The sequence below is a fragment of the Solanum verrucosum genome, unplaced genomic scaffold (genome assembly GCF_900185275.1).
Source record: "Solanum verrucosum unplaced genomic scaffold, falcon-dt-bn FXZP01000081.1, whole genome shotgun sequence".
Taxonomy (NCBI): domain Eukaryota; kingdom Viridiplantae; phylum Streptophyta; class Magnoliopsida; order Solanales; family Solanaceae; genus Solanum; species Solanum verrucosum.
The window spans coordinates 852302-878840 of record NW_026020233.1 but is presented as its reverse complement, the minus strand read 5'-3'; the positions used below and the strand labels follow the sequence as shown (position 1 = coordinate 878840).

Here is a 26539-nt window from a genome sequence, read left to right as displayed (position 1 = left end):
GGACCCTTCCTGCGGTCCGTGGGTGGCCACCGTTAGTTGACACCTTCAACTCTCTAAATCTGCAAAATTTACCTCTTTTCGAATCCAGGGTGTTACAGATGCATACTCTATGCTACATCATTTCATGATGTAGGTTCAAGTACTCAACATCCAGATCACACATAGATCGATTCTCGATCCGCATTTCATAGTTTCAGTGCTGAGTCCTCATATTTCGAGGACATTAGGCATGCTTTCATTTCAGTCTTTACTTTTAATTTTTAGTTTTGTTAGATTTAGCTGGGGCAAGTCCCAGCAACTCAACTCAGTTAGAGGCTTTTCATACATAGTAGTAGATTCAACTTGAGTTTGTAAGTGATTTTTCAGTTATCACTAAACTCTTAGTATGTTTTACATATTCAGACTAGTTGGGTTTCTCCCACTTTCAGTTATCCATTGTTTTAGCTTCCGTATAGTACATGTTTTATTCAATAACTTTTATAGTATTCTTATGATATGCCAGACACAGAGTTAGCTTGGGTTCACTCGTGATTCTAGGTCTCGTGTTACGTCAATGGGATAGCCTCGGGGCATGATATATGTAATCAACTATATATGGTTGGTAGATATTGTAATTGATGGTGATTAACATCCCTTCAAATTGATGGTGGTCAACCAACAGTTTGCAATTAAAAAATTCATGTCTTTTCTTTGTTTGAGACTTGGTGAAAAAATCTATCATTTCATCTCTAAAAGAAACATGAGAAAAGAATATCACCATCATCACTTTTCTTTCGGACAAAGTGACAATCAATCTTAATTGCTTGGCTTGTTCATGGAAAAAGGGATTGGAGGCAATCTTTACAACACTTTCATTGTCACAATACATGGATGTGGGTGAGGAAAAATGAATGCCAAAATCAGTCAACAAACGATGCAACCAAACCACTTCACTACAAGTAGTTGACATGGCACAATATTAATCTACTTGAGTAGATGATTTGGACATTGTTGTTTGTTTCTTTGACTTCCAAGAGAGTAAGGAGTTTCCAATTAAGAAACACATAATACTCGGTGGGTGAACAACGAGTGTCGAGGCACCCACCCTAATGAGCATTAGAGAAGGCACACAAGTGTCACGACTCAAACTACCCCTAGACGTGACATGACGAATAAGATCCCAGAGACCTAAACAATCCACTTGACATAAGCATGACAATAAGATACACATAACCGATATAAAGAGATAAAAAATATTAGTCTCAATACTTCAACTCAAGATGATACCAAAATAAGAGTACAAAGACAGTAAATACAGAATTATACTAAGTCTGACAACAAGCCTTTATATCATAGGTGTGACTAGGACAAACCCTAGCTCACGAAATAAGTCTGAAAACTGAAAGACTGAATAAGACAAGAAACTCATAATGTGTGATGATGCACTCGAACCATGAGAACTCACCACAAACTAAGCAAACAGTGATCAATTCACTAGCCACGACATAAGGGAGGAATGCCGAATCTTACATTATGAAACAACATAGGCACAACATATATATGCATCAGTACTTTGAATGTACTGAATATGGAGAACATGCATAAACATAAATGTGAAACATGCTAAGTCTTGAAAATTTGATGATGCATGGCCAAGTAAAACTTATTAAATCTCGATAAGCTCATATCATAAATCATGAGACAAGGTCAATGCAACATTTGAAAATCATAACATAAGCTTAAATCGTAATTTTTGAGAAACTCATAGTCTTTAAAGAAACTCATAATCTTATGTGGGATTTTACCATTAACCGACATATACCATGTGAGCTATACCATGGAATCTGGTGTATTTTCCATACTGAAAAGAGTTATAACTTGTCCCATCACTATCGTATATATGGTGGAATAAGTTATCCTAAACTTGACAACCAAACAAAACACCAAAAATTTATCCTAGACTATTTTTTTTTTATCTAAGGACTATTTATTTTTATCCCTCATGCCAAACGACCCCTAGGTGTCAATTACCTTTGAGCTTTTAAATTTTTGTTATGCAACAACTATAATATTTGATCTGTGCACCCTTCAAATCGAGAACTTTTTTTTTTCAAAAAAAATAATAGTTGGAATTCAAATTGGGGTTATAAAAGCTAAATAGCAATATGCTAAAATTCTTGATATTAAGGGGGTCAAATTGGGCGGGTTATGACCCAACCCGATTTTTAATCCATTTGATCCCAAAGTAAACTTGAGCGGGTCATGACTCAACCCGATTTTTAGTTCAACCCATTTTAATTTCTCTAATTTCAGTGTAACCCACCCATTTGACACCCCTATTCTATTATATAAGTAAATAACACACAGAAATGAATATACGAATAATCCATTTAAAGTAAATTTTATTAGAATGAATAAATAAATAAATAATTATTCCATAAAAAATAGAGAAAAATATTGAAAATACCCCTTAAGTTGACGTGAATTATTACTTTAGTCCCCCCAACTAATGATTGCCTTAAAAACATCCTTCTACTTGATTAAATAATTTAAAAGACACCCTCTTATACCACATGTAATCCATCCACGCACATATGTGGAAGTTTCTACTGACGCGTACACATAAATATATGTAGTAAAATAAAAATGAAAAAAATATTTAAATAATTAAATGCTAAAATTTAGCAATAAAGAAGAAAAAAACTTTTTCTAAAAAATTAATATTTTTCTTACCCTACCTCATCCCCTACCCCGTACGCAACCCCACCACCCACCCCACCCCCAATTTTGAAAAAAAGGTTCTAAAAAAATATTCTTATTCCACACCACTACCTATCTCGACTCCCCCCGTGCAAATTAAATTAAAATTACTTTTTAAAATAAGTTAAAATAAAATTCTTACCCCATAAATATTTTTGGAGGTGGATGGGTAGTGACTAGTGAGGTGTGGAGTTGGAGTACTGGATAGGGTGAGATGGGGTGATAAAAAATAATTTGATTTTTAAAAGAAAAAAGTTTTTTTTTTTTAGATAAAAATGCTGCTAAGTAATTCATTCATCTCAAGTCCTTGGGGGACATCCGATAATATTGGAACGATACAGAAAAGATTAGAAAAAAAAGTTCTTCATTTCTTCTATGGTTGTTAAATTCTTAAAATTAAATGTTTTTCAAATACTTATTTTATATATATTTGGGTGGATGACATGCAGCACAAGATGGATGTTTTTAAAATATTTAATCAAGTAGAACTGTATTTTTAAATTACTTAATCAAGTTCATGAGTATTTTAAAGACTGTCGATAAGTGATTTATTTCTCGGTTATTAAGACAAAGAGAGGTGAACATAGCAAATTTCCACGTGGACTATGTTAATACGATTGATGAACCTATCATTTCTTGTCAAAGTCCACACAACAGATTGATTAATCAAGCTTCTGAACATCTCCATGACTTCATCTGTAAGAAAAAACAAACTCCATCTACTAAGATAACAATAAAGACCAATGGAAGCCATAAACATACTTTTCTTGTTGTCATCCATATGGATTCTGTCGACTACTGCTCTAGATACCATACCTGTAAATCAACCTCTAACAGATGGAACTACCATTATTTCATCTGGTGCCAAGTTCAAGTTGGAATTTTTTTCACCTGGGACATCAGGGAAATGGTACTTAGGAATATTATTCAATAAAGTTACTGTACAGACAGTGGTATGGGTTGCTAATCGAGACAGTCCACTCAACGATACATCCAGCGTGCTAAATTTAACCAGACAAGGAATTCTTACTCTTATAAATGATTCTGGCAGAGTCATTTGGTCATCCAATTCCACTAGACATGTAGAAAATCCAATAGCACAACTTCTTGATTCAGGCAATCTTGTTGTTAGAGATGATTCAACTGAGAATTATCTGTGGCAGAGTTTTGACTATCCAACTGACACGGCTCTACCTGGAATGAAGCTTGGGATTGATCTGAAGACTGGTTTTCGTGGTTTCCTCAGGTCGTGGAAGAGCAGAAATGACCCCTCCAAGGGTGAGTTTAATTGGGTATTTGATCTTCGTGGATTCCCACAACCATTTGTCATGAACGGTTCCATTGAACACTACAGGTCTGGACCGTGGAATGGTCGAGGCTTTTCTAATTCGCCATCTCAGCTACCAAGTCCTGATTATAACTATACATATATATCTGATCCAGAGAAAGTTTCCTTTATGTATCAGTTAACGGATAGGTCTATCCTTGCAAGGGTAGTGATGCAAGTAAATGGGGTTCTACAACTCTCGATATGGAATAATCAAACTCAGAATTGGGATGACTATGTTAGTGTACCAGCAGATAACTGTGACATTTATGGACAGTGTCAGTCATATGGTCTCTGCAACAGTGGCAACACTCCAATCTGCAGATGTCCGGATAAATTTGAACCAAAAGATCCAACAGAATGGGCAAGGGGAAATTGGTCAAAAGGTTGTGTTAGAAAGACATCATTGAATTGCCAAAAGGAAGTAAAATTCTTGAAATATCCAGGCATCAAGTTTCCAGACACTCGTTTTGCTTGGTACAGTCGAGGAGTGACTCTAAATGCATGCGAGGAATTGTGCTTGAGAAACTGCTCATGTATGGCTTATGCAAATCCAGACATAACAGGGACAAATGAAGGGTGCTTGCTTTGGTTTAATGAGCTGATGGACATCAGAGAGTTTGGTGCTAGTGGGCAAGATATCTATGTAAAGTTGGACTCTTCCGAGTTAGGTACAAATCTGTTTCTTCACTTTTTCATGTAAGGTTGTTAAGAATGCTACATTATATTTTGAGTATTATTCCAGACCAAATTAAATGTCATGGAATGAGCAAGTTGAGGTTTCTCTACAAACAAAACAGATTTCCTTCTTATGAAACTCGATGAATTTATTTAATTTGATCCTCAGGTAACTCCAGTACAAAAAAGGTAAAGATACTGAGTATCAGCTTGCCAGTGGCAGCGTTAGGACTGCTCTTAGCACTATGCTTAATCTTGTACATAAGGCGAAAGAAGAAGGATCAGAATCAGCAACATTTTAGCAAAGGTAAACTAGAGGTTTTTTCTGCTTTTGAATTAGTGGTACCTTTTTTCTGGAGTCACATTTGGTAAATATCAGAATTTTTCTCTTTACATTCAATCAAGTCCTTATTTTAACAGGAAGAGGAACAAGAAGCTCTGAAATGTTCTGCACTAACGAAAACAAAGACGAAGAGCTAGATTTACCGTTGTTTGATTTTGAAACTATATCTCATGCTACCAATAACTTTTCGCTGAGCAACAAGCTTGGAGAGGGTGGTTTTGGACCTGTTTACAAGGTAACAATGTTAACAGAAACTTTTTTCTGTTTCATCCAAACAAACTGATAGGATCAGCAGCCATGGATACTCAGCAATTGACTTAGCTGTAATGGCGACTTGCAAAGAAGAGATACAGATATTTTGGTAGATCGGAATGCTCAACTGGTTCCATTTTCTGAATATCCAAAGCATATATACAAAGCATGAAAATAATATCCAACCTATCTTAATTGACTTCAAATTGATAGCTAAGCAACATCTAAGGTAGGCTAATTCTCACTAACTAATATTTAACAAACTAACTACCGCTTGCTTATAATAATTATAATTACAAATATATATCCTAATACCCCCTTAAGTTGGCGGTGAGGTTCTCAAGCCAACTTGGTGAGTACAGAAGAATGTTTGACAGTTGTTAAGGATTTGGTGAGATTGTCTGCCAAGTGACAGTCAACCTCATTGTGTTTTGTCCATTCACGAGAAACAGGTTTTCTTTCTATTTGTATGGCATACTGACTGTCACAGAAGATTGATGCAGTCTAAGGAAAAGATACATTTAACTCTCTGAACAACCTGCACAACCAAGTAATCTCTCTAACCAGTTTTCAGAGGATTAGTATTCAGCTTCTGCTGATGATAAGGAAATTGTTTCTTGCTTCTTAGATTTCCATCTTATAGGTCTGTTTCCTCGAAATACAAGGTAACCACTAACTAATCTCCTAGAGTTAGGGCATGTGGCCCAATCTGAATCACAATAACCACTTATGGTGCAGTCAGGATCATTTGAGAGAAAAATGCCAAGTGTAGTGTCTGTCTTGAGATACCTGAGCAAATGCAAGCTGCTTGTGAGTGGGGTTCCCTTGGATTTTGCATGAACTGTCTTAGATGTTGGACACTATAGGCAATTTCAAGCCTAGTGTTTGTCAAGAAATTTAACTTCCTTATTAACTTTCTGTAAAAGGAATGATCTGATATTGCTGGACATTCCTTATGTTTTAGTTTTACAGTATAGATCAAGAGAAGTGAAGCTGCTAAAACTAAGACAATCATACTCCTTCAACAAGTCACCATCAAACTTCCTTTGTGAGATAATGACTCCATCCATTCAGTATAGAACTTCCAAACCCAAAATATAGTGTAACCTGCCCAAATCTTTGATCTTAAACCTATCGTATCGGTAATCCTTAAGCTAAGATATTTCTCCTGAGTCAGTTCCTGTGATGATACCATCATCTACATACACTGAAATATACATTGCAGAAGAGTTTCTGTAGAACAAGGAGTAATCTTCCGGAGAGAGAGTGTACCCACTGACCTCTGGAACATAATGCCTCAGCTAGTTTGCCATACCACTGCCTACTTGCTTGTATGAGACCATAGAGTGATTTGTTTAGCTTGCAAACAAGGTCAGGATTGGTAACACTGGGTGTGTTTGGTATGAAGGAGAATGTTTTTCATGGAAAATGTTTTCCTAGAAAATGTTTTCTTGGAAAACAAGTAGATTTTTGATTTATTTTCTCATGATTGGTTGGTGAGTAGAAAATATTTTCCGGAAAAGATTTTTAGTGTTTGATTTATGAATGAAAATGTTTTGAGAAATATCTTTTAGTTTTACTAGAGTAGAAAATAATTTTTGAAATTGAAAATATTTTTTAAAAACAAACTTAAATTTTTTTTGGGGGTGGGGGGTGGGTGGGGCTCAAGGGTAGGGGTGAAAAAATGAAATTTTGAAGTTGAAAATATTTTTTAAAAACAAACTTACAACTTTTTTGGGGGGGAGGGAGGGGAGGGTGATAGGGAGGCTGGGGGGGGGGGGGGGGGTTCGAGGGTAGGGGTGAAAAAATAAAAATTTGAAGTTGAAAATATTTTTTAAAAAACAAACTTAAAATTTTTTTTTGGAGAGTGGGGGGGCTGGTAGGGGAGTGGGTGGGTGGGGGTCTAGAGTAGGGGTGAAAAAATGAAATTTTGAAGTTGAAAATATTTTTTTAAAAAAAGCTTGAAACCTTTTTTGGGGAGAGGGGTGGGGGGGGGGGGTCGAGGGTAGGGGTGAAAATATAAAAATTTGATGTTGAAAATATTCTTTAAAGACAAACTTAAAACTTTTTTGGGGGGAGGGCGGGGGGTGGTAGGGGGGTTGGCAGGGGGGTCAAGGGTAGGGGTGAAAAAAATAAAAATTTGAAGTAGAAAATATTTTTTTAAAATAAACTTGATTTTTTTTTAAGGGTAGCGGGCTTGGGGTGGTGGTAGGGGGCTTGGGTAGGGGTGAGGGTGGGGTAAACAAATTGAAGTTAAAAACATTTTTTTAAAATAAGCTTTAAATTTTGTTGGAGGGGTGGTTGGGGGGCTGGTCTGAGAGTAGAGACAAAATAAATTGATTTTTTCAATAAAAAAAATTGTAATTTGAAGTTGGAAGAGAGTTTTGGAAAATGTTTTCCTTAAGTTTTGAAGGAAAGTCATATTTTCCTTAAATTTGAAGAAAATGAGTTGATTTGGAAAACATTTTCTAAAGCATTTAACCCCAACCAAACATGAGAAAATTGGAAAACATTTTCCGGAAAATATTTTCCTTCCTACCAAACACACCCTAAGAGAAACTTCCATGTAGACTTCTACATGTAAATCTCCATGAGAAATCCATTATTTACATCAAGTTGAGAAATACACCTTTCTTTCTTAAGTATAGTTGCTATTAACGCTTTGACATTAGTCATCTGAACAACTAGTGAGAATTTTTGTGTAATCAATCCCTTCTTGTTGAGTATAACCTTTGACGACCAGCCTGTCGTTAAACTTCTCAATACACCCATCTGCCTTATGTTTGATTATATACCCATTTGCAGCCTACAGACTCCTTTCCACTGGCATGAGGGAGACCTTGTTCAAGTTTCATTGCTGCTTGTCAAGCAGGGAACAATGCTGCCTCTTCATAAGAAGTTGGCTCATTGTTAGTGCAAACAGTTTGAACCAAAAGCAGATTATCAGGAGCCAGATAATTGAGGGAGACATGATTGTGGTTTGAAATGAAGGCAACAGAGATAAGGTACTGGGCTATTTGGAGCTACCATCGGGAGACTTAAGGTTGGCCTGGTGTAGATATGTAGTCCAAAAAATGTGCAGGGAAGGTGTGATGCCTAAGTGATCTTCTAAGAGTTGGTCATGATATTCTTGGTATAGGTTCAACTGGAGCATAAGTGTAAGGCTGTGAACGGTAGATAGGTGATGATGAATTGTCAATTAAGGTTCACTATGGGAAGGCAGTGATGATAGGGGATAGGGATGATGAGGGTGAGCCACCATGTGACAGATGATTTTGCTGCTAGGAAAGTAAGATTTCTCTAGAAAGTCCTAGATTGTAGATATTTTGTAGTACATAAGTCTTTTGATTTAAAAATGAGTGGTGGTTAGTGAACCACATATGTACATAGTTTGGTGTTTGGGTTGGATATGCCCTTATTATGTGGTTGTAATACTCACATTTTATTTAGGCATAATACATATATTTGACCTTAAACTTGGCTTCAAATTTTAACTTTGACCTCCAACTTTCATAGTGCACAAACAAGCACTTTAACTATCCAACCTTTTAATAAATAAACACGCGATTTTTGGAGCCAAGAGCGTGAAATGCAATCGCTGCCACGTGTATTAGTGAGCCACTCAATGGCTGCCAACTAATTAAACACTTTACACATCCATTTTAGAACTAAAAAAAAATAAATTAATTAAGGGTAGAGTGTCATTTCAGCATTTTTTTCACTGTTGTGTGCCTAAAAATTACTTCTCACTCGCGCAAAATGCGTGCACGTCACGCGTTTTGCCAGGTAAGACACGCGTGTTTATTTATTAAAAGGTTGGATAGTTAAAGTGTCTATTTGTGCACTTTGAAAGTTGGAGGTCAAAGTTAAAATTTGAAGTCAAGTTTAAGGTCCAATATATGTATTATCCCTTTTATTTATATATAAACCTTATGTGATGGAACATCTAGAGTGAAATATAGAACTCAAAAGAAAACTTCAGTCTTTCCTATCTTCATCTTCATCTTCAGATTTCTGGAGCAATTCCTACTGTTAACATCTTGTAGCCTTGTAGTTCTTCTTCCTTTTCTTCTAAAAATGGGATCAGAGCCTATTTCCTAAGGGATCTGAATCAAATTTTGTTTGTTTGGCTCATCTACTTTCTATGTCTTGAATTTGATTGCTGAAAAAATTCATGGCACCTGAAAATCAACCAACGATGAGTCCTCCAACTTTTACTAGAGAGAATTATCACATTTGGATCATCAAGATGAAGGCTTATCTAAAGGTTCTCAACTTATGGGAAGTTGTTGAGCTTGGAGAACCTAATGTCCAGCCATTGAGAATTAATGCAACTCTCAATGCAATTAAGAAGTATGATGAGTTGGTGACTAGATCTCCAAGAGGTCTCACCTGCATACATTCAAGTCTTATGGACGTGATGTTTACGAGGATTATGGCTTGTGAAACAGACAAAGAGGCCTGGGATTAGTTAAAATGAGGAGTTTGAACAGAGTAAAATCTATTAGAGTCTTAGCTTTGAAGAGAGAGTTGTATTCTTCCAAGCTGATGGAGATTGTAAATCAAATAAGAATACTTGGTGAAAGCCTTCCATATCAGAAAGTTGTAGAGAAGATCTCGGTCAGCCTTCCGGACAAATTTGAATAGAAAATTGCAGCTATTGAAGAGTCTTGTGACTTGACTATTCTTACAATGGCTGAACTGAACTCCAAATTGCAAGTCCAAGAGCAGCGGGTAACTATGAGAAGTGAAAGGATAGTAGAAGATGCCTTTCAAGCAAGGCAAAAATTCAAGCATCAAAAAGAAGAGAGAAAAGTCTGGTTGGATAAATCAGGAGAGGTAAAATCTGGTAGAAACCAAGATGATTCATCGAGAAAAGGAAAACCACCTTGTGGTATTTGTAAGAAGACAAACCACCTTGTGGTATTTGTAAGAAGACAAACCACTTAGAGAATAATTGTTGGCAGAAGTCAAAGAGGACTCCAATTCAATGTAGATACTAGAAGAAGTATGGGCACATTGAGAGGCATTGCACGCAAAAAGCAAAATCAAAGTTGTACGTCTTCACAACAAATGAATTTCGCGGATGATCATCAAATTGAAAAATCAGAGGAAGAGTTTTCATTGCCTCACACACATCACATGTTGATCGATGTAACTGGTATGTTGATAGTGTGTGCACAAGGCACATGGTGATTGATGAAAATTTGTTTGTTACATTGGACAGATCTGATAGAACTAAAGTGAAGCTTGGAAATGGTGCATTGGTGCAAGCTCACGGTAGAGGGTCAGAAAATTTCCTACGGACGAAGGTATGAAAATTATTAGTTATGTTCTTTATGTGCCAAATTTGACTCAAAACCTGTTGAGTGTTGCTCAGGTGCTTCATAAAAAATATTCTCTTAATTTTAAGGACAACCAATGTGTTATTTATGATCCTTAAGGATGTGAAGTAGTAAAAATTAGCATGATTGACAATTCCTTTCAAATTTCATGCTATTCTGTTGATAATTGCTCTTTCAATGTTGAATTAAATGATACTTGGATTTAGCTCAAAAGGTTCGGTCATTACAACCTTAGCTCACTAGTGTATATGCAATCAAAGGGTATGGTGCTTGATGTACCCAATATTTGACATATCCAAAGATGTTTGTGATTCATGTCAATTTAGTAAAATGCATAGATAATCCTTTCCTAAAGGAAGTCTTTGGAGGGCTAAGGAAAAGCTAGAGTTAGTTCATACAAATTTATGTGGACCAATGAGGACGGCTTCTTTGAGTGAAAACAAGTATTTTATTCTCTTTGTGGGTGATCTAACTCGAATGACATGAGGCTACTTTCTTAGTAGCAAATCTCTAGTGTTTTCTGTTTACAAAGAATTCAAGGTTATGGTGGAAAGGGAGAGTGATTGCCGGTTGAAGTATATCAGATCAGATAATGGAACTTAACATACTTTGTATCAGTTAACAAGTATTGTAAAGATTTGGGCATCCAACAATAATTCACTGTTAGCTACACTCCAAGACAGAACGGGGTTTCTAAGAGGAAGAATAGAACAATAATGGAGATGGCAAAATGAATGTTGGTAGACAAGAAGATGCCTAAATATTCTTGGGCCGAAGCAGTCAATACCTGTCTATTTGCCAAATAGATTACCAACTAAAGCAGTCCAAGGCATGACACCATTTGAAGCATGGAAAGGTATAAAGTCGTCTACAAGACACTTGAAGGTATTTGGTTTGGTATTCTATGCACATGTGATGCTAAAAGAGGCATATTAGATAGCAAGGCAGAACTTTGTGTTCTGTAATGCTATAGCATAGTTGCAAAAGGATACAAAGTGTACAATGTAAGTAGCAAGAAAGTGTTTGTCAGTAGAGATCTTGCAGTGAATGAGTCTAGCCACTATGATGTGGATAGAGATATTATCGCCAAGGTAGGAGTACTTCAGTTGCAACTCCAAATCCGTAAAAGGTGATGCTTACTCTAGTCCTATTGTTGGAACAAAAAACAATTCAAAAGTTGAATTGATTACAGGTTCTCCTGTTTTGAAGACCAAATCACTAGCTGACGTTTATGAGCAATGCAATTTTGCTCTTGTTGAACCATCCTCATTTGAAGAAGAAGCAAATCATAAAGTTTGGATTTCAGCAATGGAGGAGGAGCTTTCCATGATTAATAAAAGTGATACTTGGGAGTTGGTGTATAGGCCAGAACAAAAGAATGTTATTGGTGTCAAATGGATCTATGGAACAAAGTTCAATCCAGATGGCTCCATCTTCAAGCATAAAGCTAGGTTTGTAGTTAAAAGATATTCTCAGCAGCCTGGAGTGGACTTTGAGATGCGTTTACTCCTGTTGCGCAGCATGAGACAATAAGATATCTTGTCAAACTTGCAGCACAATACAAGTGGAAAATCTTCCATTTGGATGTCAATATGCAATTCTCAACAGATTGCTTGAGAAAGACATTTATATTGAAACTAAAGGTTTTACAGTTGCAGGTAAAGAAGACAAGGTGTACAAGCTTAGAAAATCTCTCTATGGTCTTAAACAAGCTCCAAGAGGTTGGTCTAGTAGGCTGGATATTCATTTGTTGTCTCAAGGCATCAACAGAAGCCTCAATGAGCATACTCTGTACTTCTAAAGGCAAGCTGATGGGATGTTGATTATGATATCAGTTTATGTCGATGATTTGATCATCACAGGTGAAAATCCTCTGCAGTTCAAAAAGTTAAAAATTGAAATGCTAAAAGCTTTTGAGATGACCAATCTAGGAAAATTATGTTTTTCCTAGAAATGGAGATTTCTCAATCTTGTGAAGGCATTTTTCTTGTCCCAAAAGAGGTATGCGTTGAATTTGTTAAAAAGGTTCAAGCTTGACAAGTGCAAAGTTGTTGCAACTCACTTGTTGTGAATGAAAAATTAATGAAGGATGATGGCGAAGAGAGGGAAGATAACTAGCTGTGCATATTGCTCCTTGATAAGGTTCATATTTGGATTTCCAACCTTCTTAGTAGTTGCCATATCAACCGGAGCACCATGTACACTTGTAACAGTTTTTCTTCCTTCGCTGTTAAACTTTGAGTTTTCTTGTACCTGGAATTTTGGTTAAGAGTTCTGTGAATAAGAATTTTGTTAGATGGATATGAAAGATAGGCATGATAGGATTGTAATTGCGGAAGAAGAATTCACCGAAAATTGAGCAACATACTGTGCTCTAATACCATGATAGGATCCACAGCCATGGAAACTCAATGGAAGCTAAAACCATGTCTGCTACTCTGATATTAGCTATTCTGTAGTTAATTAATGTGGAAACCCAGAAAAAGAACAAAGGAGAACTTAAGAATAATGAAAGATTAGAACTATAAAGCAATAAAGAACAAGAAAGAAGAGATAAATTTATTTGATAATGTAGTCTTTTTTCACTGCCTAAGACTTACACTTATAATAAAGAACTAACTTCATGGTCCTAAAAATCAGCAACACATCTGCTGAAGATAAACAAACTCCTAGAGACTAGGTCAAGAAGTTATTTGAGGAAAACTAAAGCTAATTTTACTGCATTAAATAAGTAAAAGGCTGCAGTCCTAAAACATAGAAACTAACACTCCTCCTTGGTTTAGGAACTGCTGATTCCTAGTTTTTCTCTAAAGAACTCAAACTTGCCGAGGGAAAGGGGCTTGGTGAAAATGTCAGCAACCTGCTCATCACTCTTGCAGTAAAGAAGCTTCACATCTCCATGTTTCTGCACGTCTCTTAAGAAAAACAACTTAATATTGAAATGCTTCGTTTTTGCATGAAAAATTGGATTATTAGCAATAGAAATTGCAGCTTGGTTATCAATAAAAACCTCAGTCCCTTCTTTTTACTCCATATTCAGATCACACATAATTTTCCTCAACGACAGTGTCAACAGCTGTTGTTGCAACAATAAATTTTGCCTCGGCTGTTGATTGTGCTACTATATCTTGTTTCTTGGAATACCAAGAGAAAGCTCCTGACCCAAGATTGAAACAGAAACCTGAAGTACTCTTCATATCAGGTGCACCACCCCAATCACTATCAGAGAATCCGTTAAGTCTAAACTTCTGACTTTTGTGAAACTTAACACCATAGTTGATAGTTCTCTTGATGTATCTGACAATTTTTTTAGCTGCTCAAGTGTAAATCACTTGCACAATGCATGAACCGAGACAAAAAAACTCACTGCATACAGAATATCAGGCCTAGTTGCAGTCAAATACATCAAGCAGCCAATAAGACTTCTATAATATGCCTCATCCACCTTTTCAGTTCCATCATCTTTGGAAAAAATTTCCTTTTGGTTCATTGGAGTACTCATAACTTTGCAGTCTTCCATATGAAACTTTTTTAGGATTTCTTGAGCATATTTTTTCTGGCAAATGAACACATTGTCTTCATTTTGTTTGATCTCCACTCCAAGAAAGTACGCCATCAGTCCAAGGTCTGTCATTTCAAAGACCTCATCATTTCTAGCTTGAAGTCCTCAATTAGGCAAACCTTACTTCTTGTGACAAAGAGATCGTCAACATACAAAGAAATAATAAGTATGTCTGCACCTGAACACTTAATATAAAGTGTAGACTCAGATAGGCTCTTCTTGAAGCCTAAACTGAGCAAATGATCGTCAATCTTGCTATACCAAGCTCTTGGTGCTTGCTTTAAACCATAGAGAGCTTTCTTTAGCAAATAAACCTTATTTCTTCCCCCTTGACAAAAAAGCCATCTGGTGCTCAACATAAATCTCCTCCTGGAGAAGACCATTGAGAAAGGCTGACTTAACATCAAGTTGATAAACTCTCCAATCTTTTTCCGCTGCAATGGCTGGTAGCAATCTGATTGTGTCAAGTCGAGCAACTGGTGCGAAAGTTTCTGAGTAGTCTACTCCAAAGATCTGAGCGTAACCTTTCACTACAAGCCTCGCTTTGTGTTTGTTAATGGAACCATTAGAATTTAGCTTTGTCCTGAAGACCCATTTTACACCAATAATCTTTCTGTCTAGAGGTTTCTCAACAAGCACCCAGGTATGATTTTTTTCGATCATCATTATCTCCTCCTTCATTGCTGCTACCCATTTGTCATCCCCTTCTGCTTCCTCATAGCTTGTGGGCTCACAAATTGCAATATTGCATCTCTGATAGATATCAGAGATCTACCGCGTGTTAGGACAAAAATACTCAAGAAACTGATTTGAAGAATAAAAATAGAGTGAACTTATAAAATTCCAGCTATGTATTAATTTGCATAAGATCTGAATTTATACAAGGAAAAACCTAACCATTTCCTATCTAGTAGCCACTTACAAAGTGGATGTTAAAACTAAATAAGAACATGTGCCACTAACAACCATAAAAGGAGCCACTAACAACCATTAAAGGGGCCACTAACTTCAGAAAGTTGAGCAACTAAAGTTGACTAAGTCTAGCTAGAAAACAGAAAGCACTAAACTGAAATAAGTAAAAAACAGTAAAAATAATAAGCTGGAAAAAATGTCAATTGTCTAACACTCCTCCTTGGCATTTTTGTGGCAAACACCAATTCGTTGCCTCAGATCTTCAAACCTTTCCTTTGGCAATGACTTAGTGAAAATGTCAGCTAACTGGTTCTCAGATGAACAATGAACAAGCAACACTTCATTAGATTGTTGGACTTCTCTAATAAAATGAAACTTGATCTTGATATGCTTAGTTCGACCATGAAACACTGGATTTTTTTAGATTGAAATTGTTGAACTGTTGTCACACATGATCTTGGTAGCTTCTGTTTGTTCATGGCCTAAGTCTTTCAACATCTTCCTAGCCAAATAGCTTGATTCACAGTAGATGCAGCAACTATGTACTCAGCTTCTGCTATTGATTGAGATGTAGTTTCTTGTTTCCTAGAGCTCCAACTAAAACAACTTGTCCCCAAACAAAAAAGATATCCAGAGGTGCTTCTGGAATCATCAACTCCGCCACCCCAATCACTATTAGAGTACCCGATCAGGTTCATAGTTACTTTGGCAGATGTTGGGAAAAAAGTTCCAAACTTGTTGGTTCCTTTAATATACCTTAACACTCTTTTAGCCGTTGTGAAGTGCGTGTCTCTAGGCGAATGCATGAACCTAGAAAGCAAAACTTACAACAAATAGAATGTCAGGTCTGCTTGTGGTTAGATATAGAAGACTGCCAATTAAGCTTCTATACATACTAGCATCCACTTTTTCGGAATCCTCATCCTTGCCAGGCCTCACACCAGTAGAGATTGGAGTACTCACAGGTTTGCAGTCTTGCATTTTGAACCTGTTTAGAATATCCGAAATGTATTTCTGCTGGCATATGAAAATTCCATCACTGGACTGCAACACTTCCATGCCAAGAAAGTACTTCATGACTCCAAGATCAGTCATTTCAAAGATTTTCTCCATCTCATCCTTGAACCTTTGGATTAGTTCAATTTTGCTTCCAGTCACAAGCATGTCATCCACATAAATTGAGACAATTAAGGACTCACCTGCAGTGACTTTCACATACAGAGTAGCTTCACTTTGACTTCTACTAAAGCCAACTTGGATGAGATGATTGTCCATCCTCTCATACCATGCCCTTAGGGCTTGTTTTAGGCCATACAAGGCATTCGTTAAGAGATAAACTTAATCCTTTTTTCCAAGAATTGAGAAACCATCAGGTTGCTCTACATAGATCTCTTCAGCAAGCAAACCATTCAAAAAAGCCGATTTGACATCAAGTTGATGAATCTGCCAGGAACTATGAGATGCAAATGCAAGAATAAGCTTGATTGTATCATACCTTGCTACAGGAGCAAATGTTTCCTGGTAATCCACACCATATTGTTGTGCGTATTCCTTCACCACCAATCTAGCCTTATGTTTGCAAATTGTTCCATCAGGATTGAGTTTTTTCTTGAAAATCCATTTTACACCAATCACCTTGCGATTTCTAGGTCTGTCAACATGCTGCCAGGTTTCGTTCTTCTCGATCATGTCTAGTTCATCTTGCATAGCTCTCCTCCATGCTTGAGAGTCTTGTGCTTCAGCATAGCTTGTTGATTCAAAGGTAACCAAGTTACACCGCTGATAGACATCTTTCAAGGATCGAGTTCCCCTCACTGGTACATCATCCACTAGTTCATCTTCTGAAAGTTGAGGCTGCTCTTTTGAAAATAAATCAAAATAAGAGGTCTTCTGATTTTTCCAATCCCAACCAGCTGCTTCATCAAACTTCACTTCTCGGCTGAGAATTAGTTTTTCTGATTTCAAACAGAAAATCCTGTAACCTTTGGATGAACTATAGCCCATAAATATGCCTTTATGAGGCTTGTTGTCCAGCTTAGTCCTCTTTGTTTCTGGAACTCGATAATAACATATACACCCAAAGATTCTGAGATGGCGTACTGATGGTTTGTTCCCACACCAAGCTTCATATGGAGTCATGTCCTGCAAGGCCTTAGTAGGCAATCTATTCAGCAAATATACAGAGGTATTAATTGCCTCCGCCCAAAACTGATTTGGGATCTTTTTTTCGAGCAAAAGACATTGGCCATCTCCATTACTATCTTGTTCTTCCTTTCAGACACGTCATTTTGTTATGGAGTGTATGGTAATGTCAATTGGCGTTCAATACCTGTGCTATTACAAAACTCCACAAACTGAGAAGAAGTATATTCTCCTCCATTGTCAGACCTTAAAGCCTTAATACTAAGATTACATTGATTTTCTACTAAAGCTTTAAATTGTTTAAAAACATCAAAGACTTCACTCTTCAGTCTAATGAAATAAACCCAACACATTCTGGTGTAGTCATCAATAAAGAGGAGAAAGTATTTGTTACCACTCAATGAATCTGTTTTCATTGGGCCGCAAACATCCGTATGAATGAGCTGAAGTTTCTGGTTAGCTCTCCATACTTGATTTGCTTGAAATGGCAATTTTGTTTGCTTTCCCTGTTGGCAAGTTTCACAAACTTGAGCATTAGAAAGAAATTCAGGCATATTTTCCACTAGCTCCTTCTTTTTCATCTCTACAATGCTTCTCAGATTGAAGTGACCAAACCTTTTGTGCCATAGGTTTGTACATGTTTGTGAAGTAATAGTGTAAGCATGCTCAGTTATTTTCTCCCAATCAACTGAAAACATTCTCTTGCTCATCTTGACATAAAATAATTCTACTCCAGAAGGGTCAGAAACAACACATTCACGATTCTTAAAATGCAGAGAATAATTATTTTCAAGCATTTGTCCAACACTCGACAAATTTTGACTCATATCAGGTGTGTACAAAACATCAAGAATAGTTTTGATACCTGATATTGTTGAGATAGACACTGTACCTCTGCCTTTGACTTCTACTGCCTCACCGTTTCCCACTTTAACTTTAGATTTGTATGTATCATTGAGGAATTTGAACATTTCAGCATCATTGCACAAGTGATGTGTGAAACCACTATCAAGAAGCCATGAATCAGAGGATTCATTGATTGAAAAGTATGAAACTCCAAAGAGTTGCTCCTCATGTGCATCTGCAACTTCTGCTACTTGTGCTTGCAAAGCACCAGAGGCCTTTGCTCTTGATTTGCAGACCTTGGATATGTGCCCCGTCTACTTACAGTTGCCGCATATAGCATCGACTCTCCACCAACAGTACTTCTCCAGATGTGTAGTTCTTTTACAATGTTTGCACGAAGGGAACTTCTGCTTCACATCTCCACTATTATTTCCTCCATCATGCTTGCCCTTATTCTTTTGGTTGACCTGTTGCTTTCCTTTACCAAATATTTGTTTTTGTACAGAGAAAGCTCCTTCAGTGAACTTGTCCCGTCTCATAGTCCTCCTTTGCTCTTGTGCTTGAAGAGCACTCATTAGTTCACCTAATGAAAGTTTGCCCAGGTCCTTGGATTCTTCAAGAGAGGAAATCTTAGATTCAAACCTCTCAAGAAGAGTCACAAGAACTTTCTCCACAATTCGTTTGTCTGTAAATTCTTCACCAACAAGTCTAATGTTATTAACAATTAAGGAGATTCGATCAACATACTTACTGATTGTTTCATCGTCCTGCATATTCAAGCACTCGAACTCTCTTTTCAGGTTCAACACTTGCATTTGACGTGTTCTATCGCTGCCTTGATATTCTTCTTTCAACCTATCCCAAGCCTCTTTTGCTGTTTTGTAAGCCATGATTCTGTAAAACACAGAATTTGCCACAACATTCTGCATAAGCGACTTGGCTTTAGATTTCTTTGCCTTCTCTTCGTTGTTGGATTTAATTTGAGCCAAAGTAGGATTTGCTGGTAGAGCAGCAAGTGGTTTATCTTTCGTCACAGTTTCCCAAAGTTCATAGGCTTCCAGAAAAGCTTATATCTTCACAGACCAGATTTGGTAATTTTCACCGGTGAAAGTGAATGGTGGATTTAAAGGTAGGTTGTTAGATGTCATTTGTGTTGTAGGTTAAAACTTTTTGGTCCTGTAAGATCAACTAGAGGCTCTGACACCACTGTTAGAACAAAAATACTCAAGAAACTGATTTGAAGAATAAAAATAGAGTGAACTTATAAAATTCCAGCTATGTATTAATTTGCATAAGATTTGAATTTATACAAGGAAAAACCTAACCATTTCCTATCTAGTAGCCACTTACAGAGTGGATGTTAAAACTAAATAAGAACATGTACCACTAACAACCATAAAAGGGGCCACTAACATCCATTAAAGGGGCCACTAACTTCAGAAAGTTGAGCAACTAAAGTTGACTAAGTCTAGCTAGAAAATAGGAAGCACTAAACTGAAATAAGTAAAAAACAGTAAAAATAATAAGCTGGAAAAAAAGCCAATTGTCTAACACCGCATGCCTCCAACAGGAGGATCATCTACTAGATCTTTTGGATCTAATAGACTGTCAACTGGTGGATTGTTTTCAGGCTTCTCCCTGTTCCAGTGCTGGTCCTCAATGAAGTGGACATCTCTACTTACGACAATTTCTCTGTTTGAGGTTTATAGACCTTATATGCTTTGGAGAAAACAGTACTGTAGCCTATAAAGATGCCAAGAACTGCCTTCTTGTCAAGCTTATCTCTTTTAACCTGTGGTATATAAGAGAAACACAAGCAGCCAAAAATTCTGAGAAATTGCAATGAGGGCTTATGACCATACCATGCTTCATATGGTGTTTTATCCTTTACAGATCTAGAAGGAAGTCTGTTTTGCAAAAAAACAGCAGTGCTGGCAGCCTCCACCCAGAACCCTTTTGGTAGATGTTTCTCATGTAGCATGCACCTAGTCATCTCCATTATAGGTATGTTTTTCCGCTCACTAACTCCATTTTGTTGTGGAGTATAAGGGACTGTTAGCTGATGTTCTATACCAGCTTTGTCACAGAGTAATTTAAACTGATTTGAAGTGTACTCCTTCCCATTATCAGACCTTAAAGTCTGAATTTTGCAGCCACTTTGATTTTCCACTTTTGCCTTAAAATTCCAAAACACATCAGCTACCTCAGACTTGAATTTTAAGAAAAAAATCCAAGTCAGTCTTGTTAGATCATCAATAAATACAATGTAGTAAAGACTACCATTTAAAGATGGTGTTCTATGAGGTCCACACAAGTCTGTATGAATGAGCTGAATCCTTTTTGATGCTCTCCAAGTTGTTTTGGGAAAGGGCAGCCTGTTCATCTTTCCAAGTAAACAAGCTTGGCAATCTGTCCACCGATTCTGCAATCTTGGTATATCATTCACAAATTCCTTTCTTTGCAAGAACATCATACCTTGATGATGAAAATGACCCATTCTTTTATGCCAAACTTCTGTAGAGTTGTCTGTCATAAGAAAGTTGTCTGCTCTTCTTCCAAAGGATTGAGCGGGAAACACCTCCCCTCCATTTTGACTTTGAATATCTCATCGCCTGATGGATCTTCTATCACACAAGTTTTGTTTTTGAAGAACAAATTGAATCCATTCTCCATTAATTGACCAACACTGAGAAGGTTTCTATCAAGGTCTGGAACATACAAAACATTTGTGATAAGCTTAGTTCTAGAGCCACTGGTAATGGCTATGGTGCCCTTGCCTTTCATAGCAAGACACTCACCATTTCCAATTCAAACTTTCTTTGTCTCAGTGTTCCACAATTCTTTGAACAAAATCTTATCAGATGTCATGTGGTTAGAGCAACCACTATCAATTAACCAACTTTCACTTGAATCTAGGCTTGTGAAACAAGTTGCAACAAAAAGGTGATCTTCTTCTCGATCAGCAACTTGAGCTTCAACTTCAGGCTTCTGAAATTTGGCTTTACAAATTACAGCTTCATGACCCTGTTGATTGCACTTGTTGCATTTTGCATCAGGTCTCCCCCAACATTTGAAAGGAGGGTGACCTTTTTTTTTCACAATGCCGACAAGGAGGATATCTAGCCTTCTTGCTTTTAGCAAAATTCTCACTATTTTGTCCTTGTATCTTCTTGTTCTGCTTCTTCTTGTTTCTTCCATCATCTTGATGTTTAACTAATAGGGCTCCTTCAACAACTCATTCCTGTCTCATTACACGTCGTTGCTCTTGTGCTTGAAAAGCACTTAAGAGCTCCGCTAATGTAATTTTGGACAAGTCCTTAGTATTTTCTAAGGTTGTAACAGTAGCCTAAAATTTTTCAGGTACTGTTACAAGGATTTTCTCCACAATCCTTGAATCGTTAAAAGTGGAACCCAACAATCTGACTCGATTTGCTATATTAAGAAGTCGGTCAGAATACTCCTTTATGGTTTCACTTTCCTTCATCCTTTGCAGCTCAAACTCACACACTAAATTTAGCACTTGCATCCCTCGAATTCTTTCATCTCCTTCATACTCAGTCTTGAGATAATCCCATACCTCTTTTGCTGACTTCAGGGACATAATACGAGTAAAGATGGTGGATGAAACTGTATACAAGCATGCTTTTGCCTTTGATTTCATGGTTTTCCTTTCCTTGTGATTTTTAATCTGCGCGATTGTGGGATTGTTTGGTAAGGGAACAATCTCGTAATCATCTTCTACAGCTTCCCAGAGATCCAAAGCTTCTAGATATGTCTGCATTCTGACTGCCCAGATCTGATAACTTTCTCCATTAAAAGCTGGTGGTGCCATTGAAGAAAAAATTGCTTCTCCGTCCATGTAATTCACTAAAACAGATTAATGAACACACACAAGTCCCTCAAGAATAAAAAGCTCTTATACCAATTGTAGTTAATTATCGTGGAAACCCAGAAAAAGAACAAAGGTACTGTCTTCAGTCTGGCTTGCTTTAGAAGTAAGTAAGCAAAGACAAGTAGCAGTTAAGCGAGAGTGCTTGCGGTGATGAATAATCTGACTTTGTTGTAATGGCGATTTGCCGAGAAGAGAGACAGACATTTGGTGGAATGCTTAACTGAATCAATTTTCTGAATATCCAAAGTATATATATACACAAAATATGAACAAAATATCTAAACCTATCTTTACTGACTTAAAATTGACAGCTAAGCTAGAGGCTAATTCTAACTAACTGCTATTTAACAGATTAACTACCACTGACAATAATTGTAATTACAAATATATGTATCAATACTAACTGCCTGGAAAACAATTTCCGGGCCTTTAAAAGGAAAACACAAGTTTCGGTAAGAAAATTTATCTGTCATTTTCCTATTTTAACTAAACAACTATATCAAGCTCTAGTTTATTATTTGTCAGTCAAATATTCTGGAGAAGCTCATTCAACTAAATTGTCTTTGAAAACCTAGGGTGTACTCAAAGATGGACAAGAAATTGCAGTAAAGAGAAATTCAAGATACTCAGCACAGGGAACGGATGAGTTCAAGAATGAGGTTATCTTCATTGCTAAACTCCAACATCGGAATCTTGTGAAGCTTCTTGGTTGTTGTATACAAGCAGAAGAAAAAATGTTGGTTTATGAGTACATGCCTAACAATAGCTTGGATTGGTTCCTTTTTGGTTGGTTATCACTTCTCTCAACTCTTAACGCACTTGGATTTTCATGAATCATCTCTTGAAATAGTTCAATCATCAGACGGATTTGGTTATCTGATCTTTGATTTGGATATTTGAAATGATCCTATTATAAGCTCTGATTTTTGCAGATACAGATAGGGGGTCACTGCTTGATTGGCCTAAGTGCTTCCATATTATGAATGGAATTGCTCGCGGACTTCTCTATCTACATCAAGACTCAAGATTGCGGATAATCCACAGAGATCTTAAACCTAGCAATGTTTTGCTAGACACTGATATGAGCCCGAAGATATCTGATTTTGGCATGGCAAGAAGTTTCAGAGGAAATGAGACTGGAGCCATGACAAAAAGAGTTGTTGGGACATAGTAATAATCTTTAAACCAATGAAATATTTGCAGTATACTAAAAAGCTACTTATAACTTTGTTTATTTGACATTATTCCACAGTGGTTACATGTCTCCGGAGTATGCAGAAGAAGGAAAATTTTCAGTGAAATCAGATGTATTTAGCTTTGGAGTTCTAGTATTGGAGATTTTAAGCAGGAAGAGAAATAGAGGGTTCTTCCATCCAGACCATAACCATAATCTTCTAGGACATGTAAGAGCACTTCTTGTCTATCTTATATGTTAAGTAATATAAAACTTATAGCATCTAACTGCATAATATCAAATATTCAGGTCTGGATCCTCTTCAAAGAAAGCAGGGTTATGGAAGTAATAGATGCACAACTAAGGCAGTCATGCAATCAGTCTGAAGTTCAAAGATCAGCCCATGTAAGTCTATTATGTGTGCAGCAGTGTCCAGAAGATAGGCCGAGTATGGCGTCAGTTGTGCTCATGTTGGGTAGTGATGTTGCACTACCCTTGCCTAAAGAGCCAGGCTTTTTCAATGGAAGAAGCCAATCCACTGAAGCAGACACTTCATCTAGCAAGCACGGCAAAACTTCTGTCAATGAATTAAGCATCACACAACTAGATGTCAGATAGGAGATAAAGTTTAAGGTCATTGTTATTTCCTGTAGAAGCGACATTTGCTTAATTGTTCCTGTAATATAGCTGAATAACTATTGGTTGTTCAACATGACTAGTTGACACTTAATTTGCTGCATAACTGTAAGTAATCCTGAATTCTAGCTGATCAGTTGAAGACATGGGGAAGTTAAGTGTTTTGATGGCTTAAAATAAGAGGAATCGTATTTGCATCATGAAGGTAAAATAGTATCTTCTAAGAAGCTTCTTATTGTGGAAATAACATCCAATAGCAATGTACTCCCGTGTTCCGCTTGACACAAAGTTTAAGAAAATTGGTCAAACAATAAAAATCTGTATATTTTCCTTCAATGTTCTCTCATAGACTTGTGTGAAATATGAAATCTATGCATCAAATTAGTTCTAATCCTTGGCCTTCTAATATTACTACCTAATCAAAAAAGAAAGATTATATTTTAATTTGTACAAAATATTGTTGCTTAGTGGTCAATGAAAAGGGTTGATAACCATGAGGTCTTAAGTTCAAATATTAACAAAAGCAAAAGCACTTTGATTTCTTTGCATCTATCTATTCTTGGCGGATAGAGTTATCCGCTACCCATAGAATTAGGTGATTCCTTCCCATTTGCATAAACTTGATGGAAAAGTTATCCGATACTTATATTGATGCAAGGTCATAGGTACTTGGAGAATAGTTGAAGTGCGTGTACACTGGCCCGAACACCACCATTATAGAAACCCTCGCTTCCAAGTTCTCTGTTTCTAGAACAACTCACCACTAAAAAACGACGGAAGAAAAAGCGACGGACAGCGTCGCTCCAAAAAAGCGACGGACTAAGAGATGTCGTCCGTCGCTTTTTAATTCAAATAATTATTTTTAAAATTATTTTACAAAAAGCGACGGACTACATCTCTTAGTCCGTCGCTTTTTTTACGGATTTTTGTGCTAAATATATATCTAATTAATAATAATTTATTTAATATATATAGAGACATCGTCCGTCTCTTTTTATTAAAAATAATTATTTATAAATTAAACAATAACCACGCTGTCCGTCGTTTTAATTTATTTTATTTTATTAATTAGTTTTTAAAAAAAGCGACGGACGGCATATCTTAGTCCGTCGCTTTTTGGTCAAAATATCTAGTCAAACATTTTTAAAAAGCGACGGACAGGGTCTCTTAGTCTGTCGCTTTTTAATTAAAAAAAGAATAATTTTTTTTAAAAGCAACGGACGGCATCGCTTAGTCCGTCGCTTTTTTTCGCGTTTTTTTGCTAATTAATTATTTTATATAGATAGTGACGCCGTCCGTCGCTTTTTATTAAAAATAATTATTTATTAATTTTAAAAAAGTCACGCCGTCCGTCGCTTTTTATTAATTTTAATTGTTTAATTATTTTTTAAATTAGCGACGGACAACATCTTTATGTCCGTCGCTTCTTGGTCAAAATATCTGGTCAAATATTTTAAGAAAGCGATGGACAATGTCTCTTAGTCTGTCGCTTTTTGGTCAAAATGTTGGTCAATCAATTTTTTTAAAAAGCGACGGACATAGAGACGTTGTCCGTCGCTTTTTTAAAAATATCTGCACTAGCAGACGCGATTTTCCCCATTTCTCCATATAAAAAAAATTGAGAAATATTTTGATTTAATTTTATTTAAATCGTATTCCGGAGAATGGTTTTGTGTAAAATAAAAAACAAAAAAAATTATAATACTGACTTCCAGATGTCGGTAAAATTAAATAGTATGTAATAAATTAATATTTTCAATTAACTTTAAATAAATCGTCCTCCGAATGACAGTTTTATATAAGTTAAAAAATAATTTAATATAAAATACCGACCTCGCGATGTCAATATTATTTAATTAACATGATTACTTTTTATTTATCTTAAAATTTAATGTGATACCGACCTCATGAGGTCAGTATTTTTTATTATATCTAATTACTTTTAATAAAAGCGACATCCGGAGGTCGGTATGTTTAAAATATTCCTATTAATCATAATTTTGCTATTGTGCATAATATTAAAATTTCATTTTACACCTACGATTAATTGTTCAAAAAGTGTAACAATTTTGTATACTTTTACAAATAAAATGTTAGAATTCGTGAAATAAATAAAAAAATATCTATAATCCATATTTAGAGTATGAAACCGTTGTTATGAATTAGGAGATAATTATACTTATATTTATAGAGTAATGTACAAATCCTATCAGTCCGTCGTCTAATCATAAACTTAATATCTCATGTCATGATGTAGTAGAGGTGAAGAGCTAACATATAATCCATTCCAGTATGAAATGCGAGATAGTATTATTATATACGTTTGATCTTGAATGGATGTCAAGTGTAGTGATCACCTCCTAATTATGATGACATGTAAAGGATACTTCATCGGAGTATGAAATACATTGATTAATTATATATATATTCCTCGAGTAGTTTAACAAATCAAGTCTTATATATTAGTGGTTCAGCTATGAAATACATTATCAATTAAAGAAATACCGATGATCAATTCAAGGAGATTTATATATTAAATTTGATATTGATAAACTTTTGTTGATCAATAAAATTAAATTTATATAATGAGAAGGTATATAATTTAAATTTATAAAATTAACTTGATCGATAAATTAAATTTATTAAATTAAAATTTTGTTGATGTGTAGTTAAATTTTATATATATATATG

The 26539-nt window shown here is 36.2% G+C and overlaps 1 protein-coding gene across 1 annotated transcript; it reads left to right on the top strand.

Moving 5' to 3' along the window:
• Window positions 1-3450: 3450 nt before the first annotated feature.
• On the top strand, window positions 3451-23845 carry LOC125832751 (G-type lectin S-receptor-like serine/threonine-protein kinase At4g27290). The gene is made up of 7 exons (XM_049511949.1): window positions 3451-4737; window positions 4914-5051; window positions 5165-5322; window positions 22614-22824; window positions 22971-23208; window positions 23291-23441; window positions 23522-23845. The coding sequence occupies exons 1-7, from the start codon at window positions 3483-3485 to the stop codon at window positions 23828-23830; spliced, it is 2460 nt and encodes an 819-aa protein (XP_049367906.1). The 5' UTR covers window positions 3451-3482; the 3' UTR covers window positions 23831-23845.
• Window positions 23846-26539: the final 2694 nt, after the last annotated feature.

Excerpts from the sequence above, each read along its gene's own strand:
- LOC125832751 (XM_049511949.1), top strand. The coding sequence starts at position 3,483 with ATGGAAGCCATAAACATACTTTTCTTGTTGTCATCCATATGGATTCTG. Across the intron at positions 4,738-4,913 it reads GTTGGACTCTTCCGAGTTAG|GTAACTCCAGTACAAAAAAG; the intron begins GTACAAATCTGT and ends TTTGATCCTCAG. Across the intron at positions 23,209-23,290 it reads AAAAGAGTTGTTGGGACATA|TGGTTACATGTCTCCGGAGT; the intron begins GTAATAATCTTT and ends ATTATTCCACAG.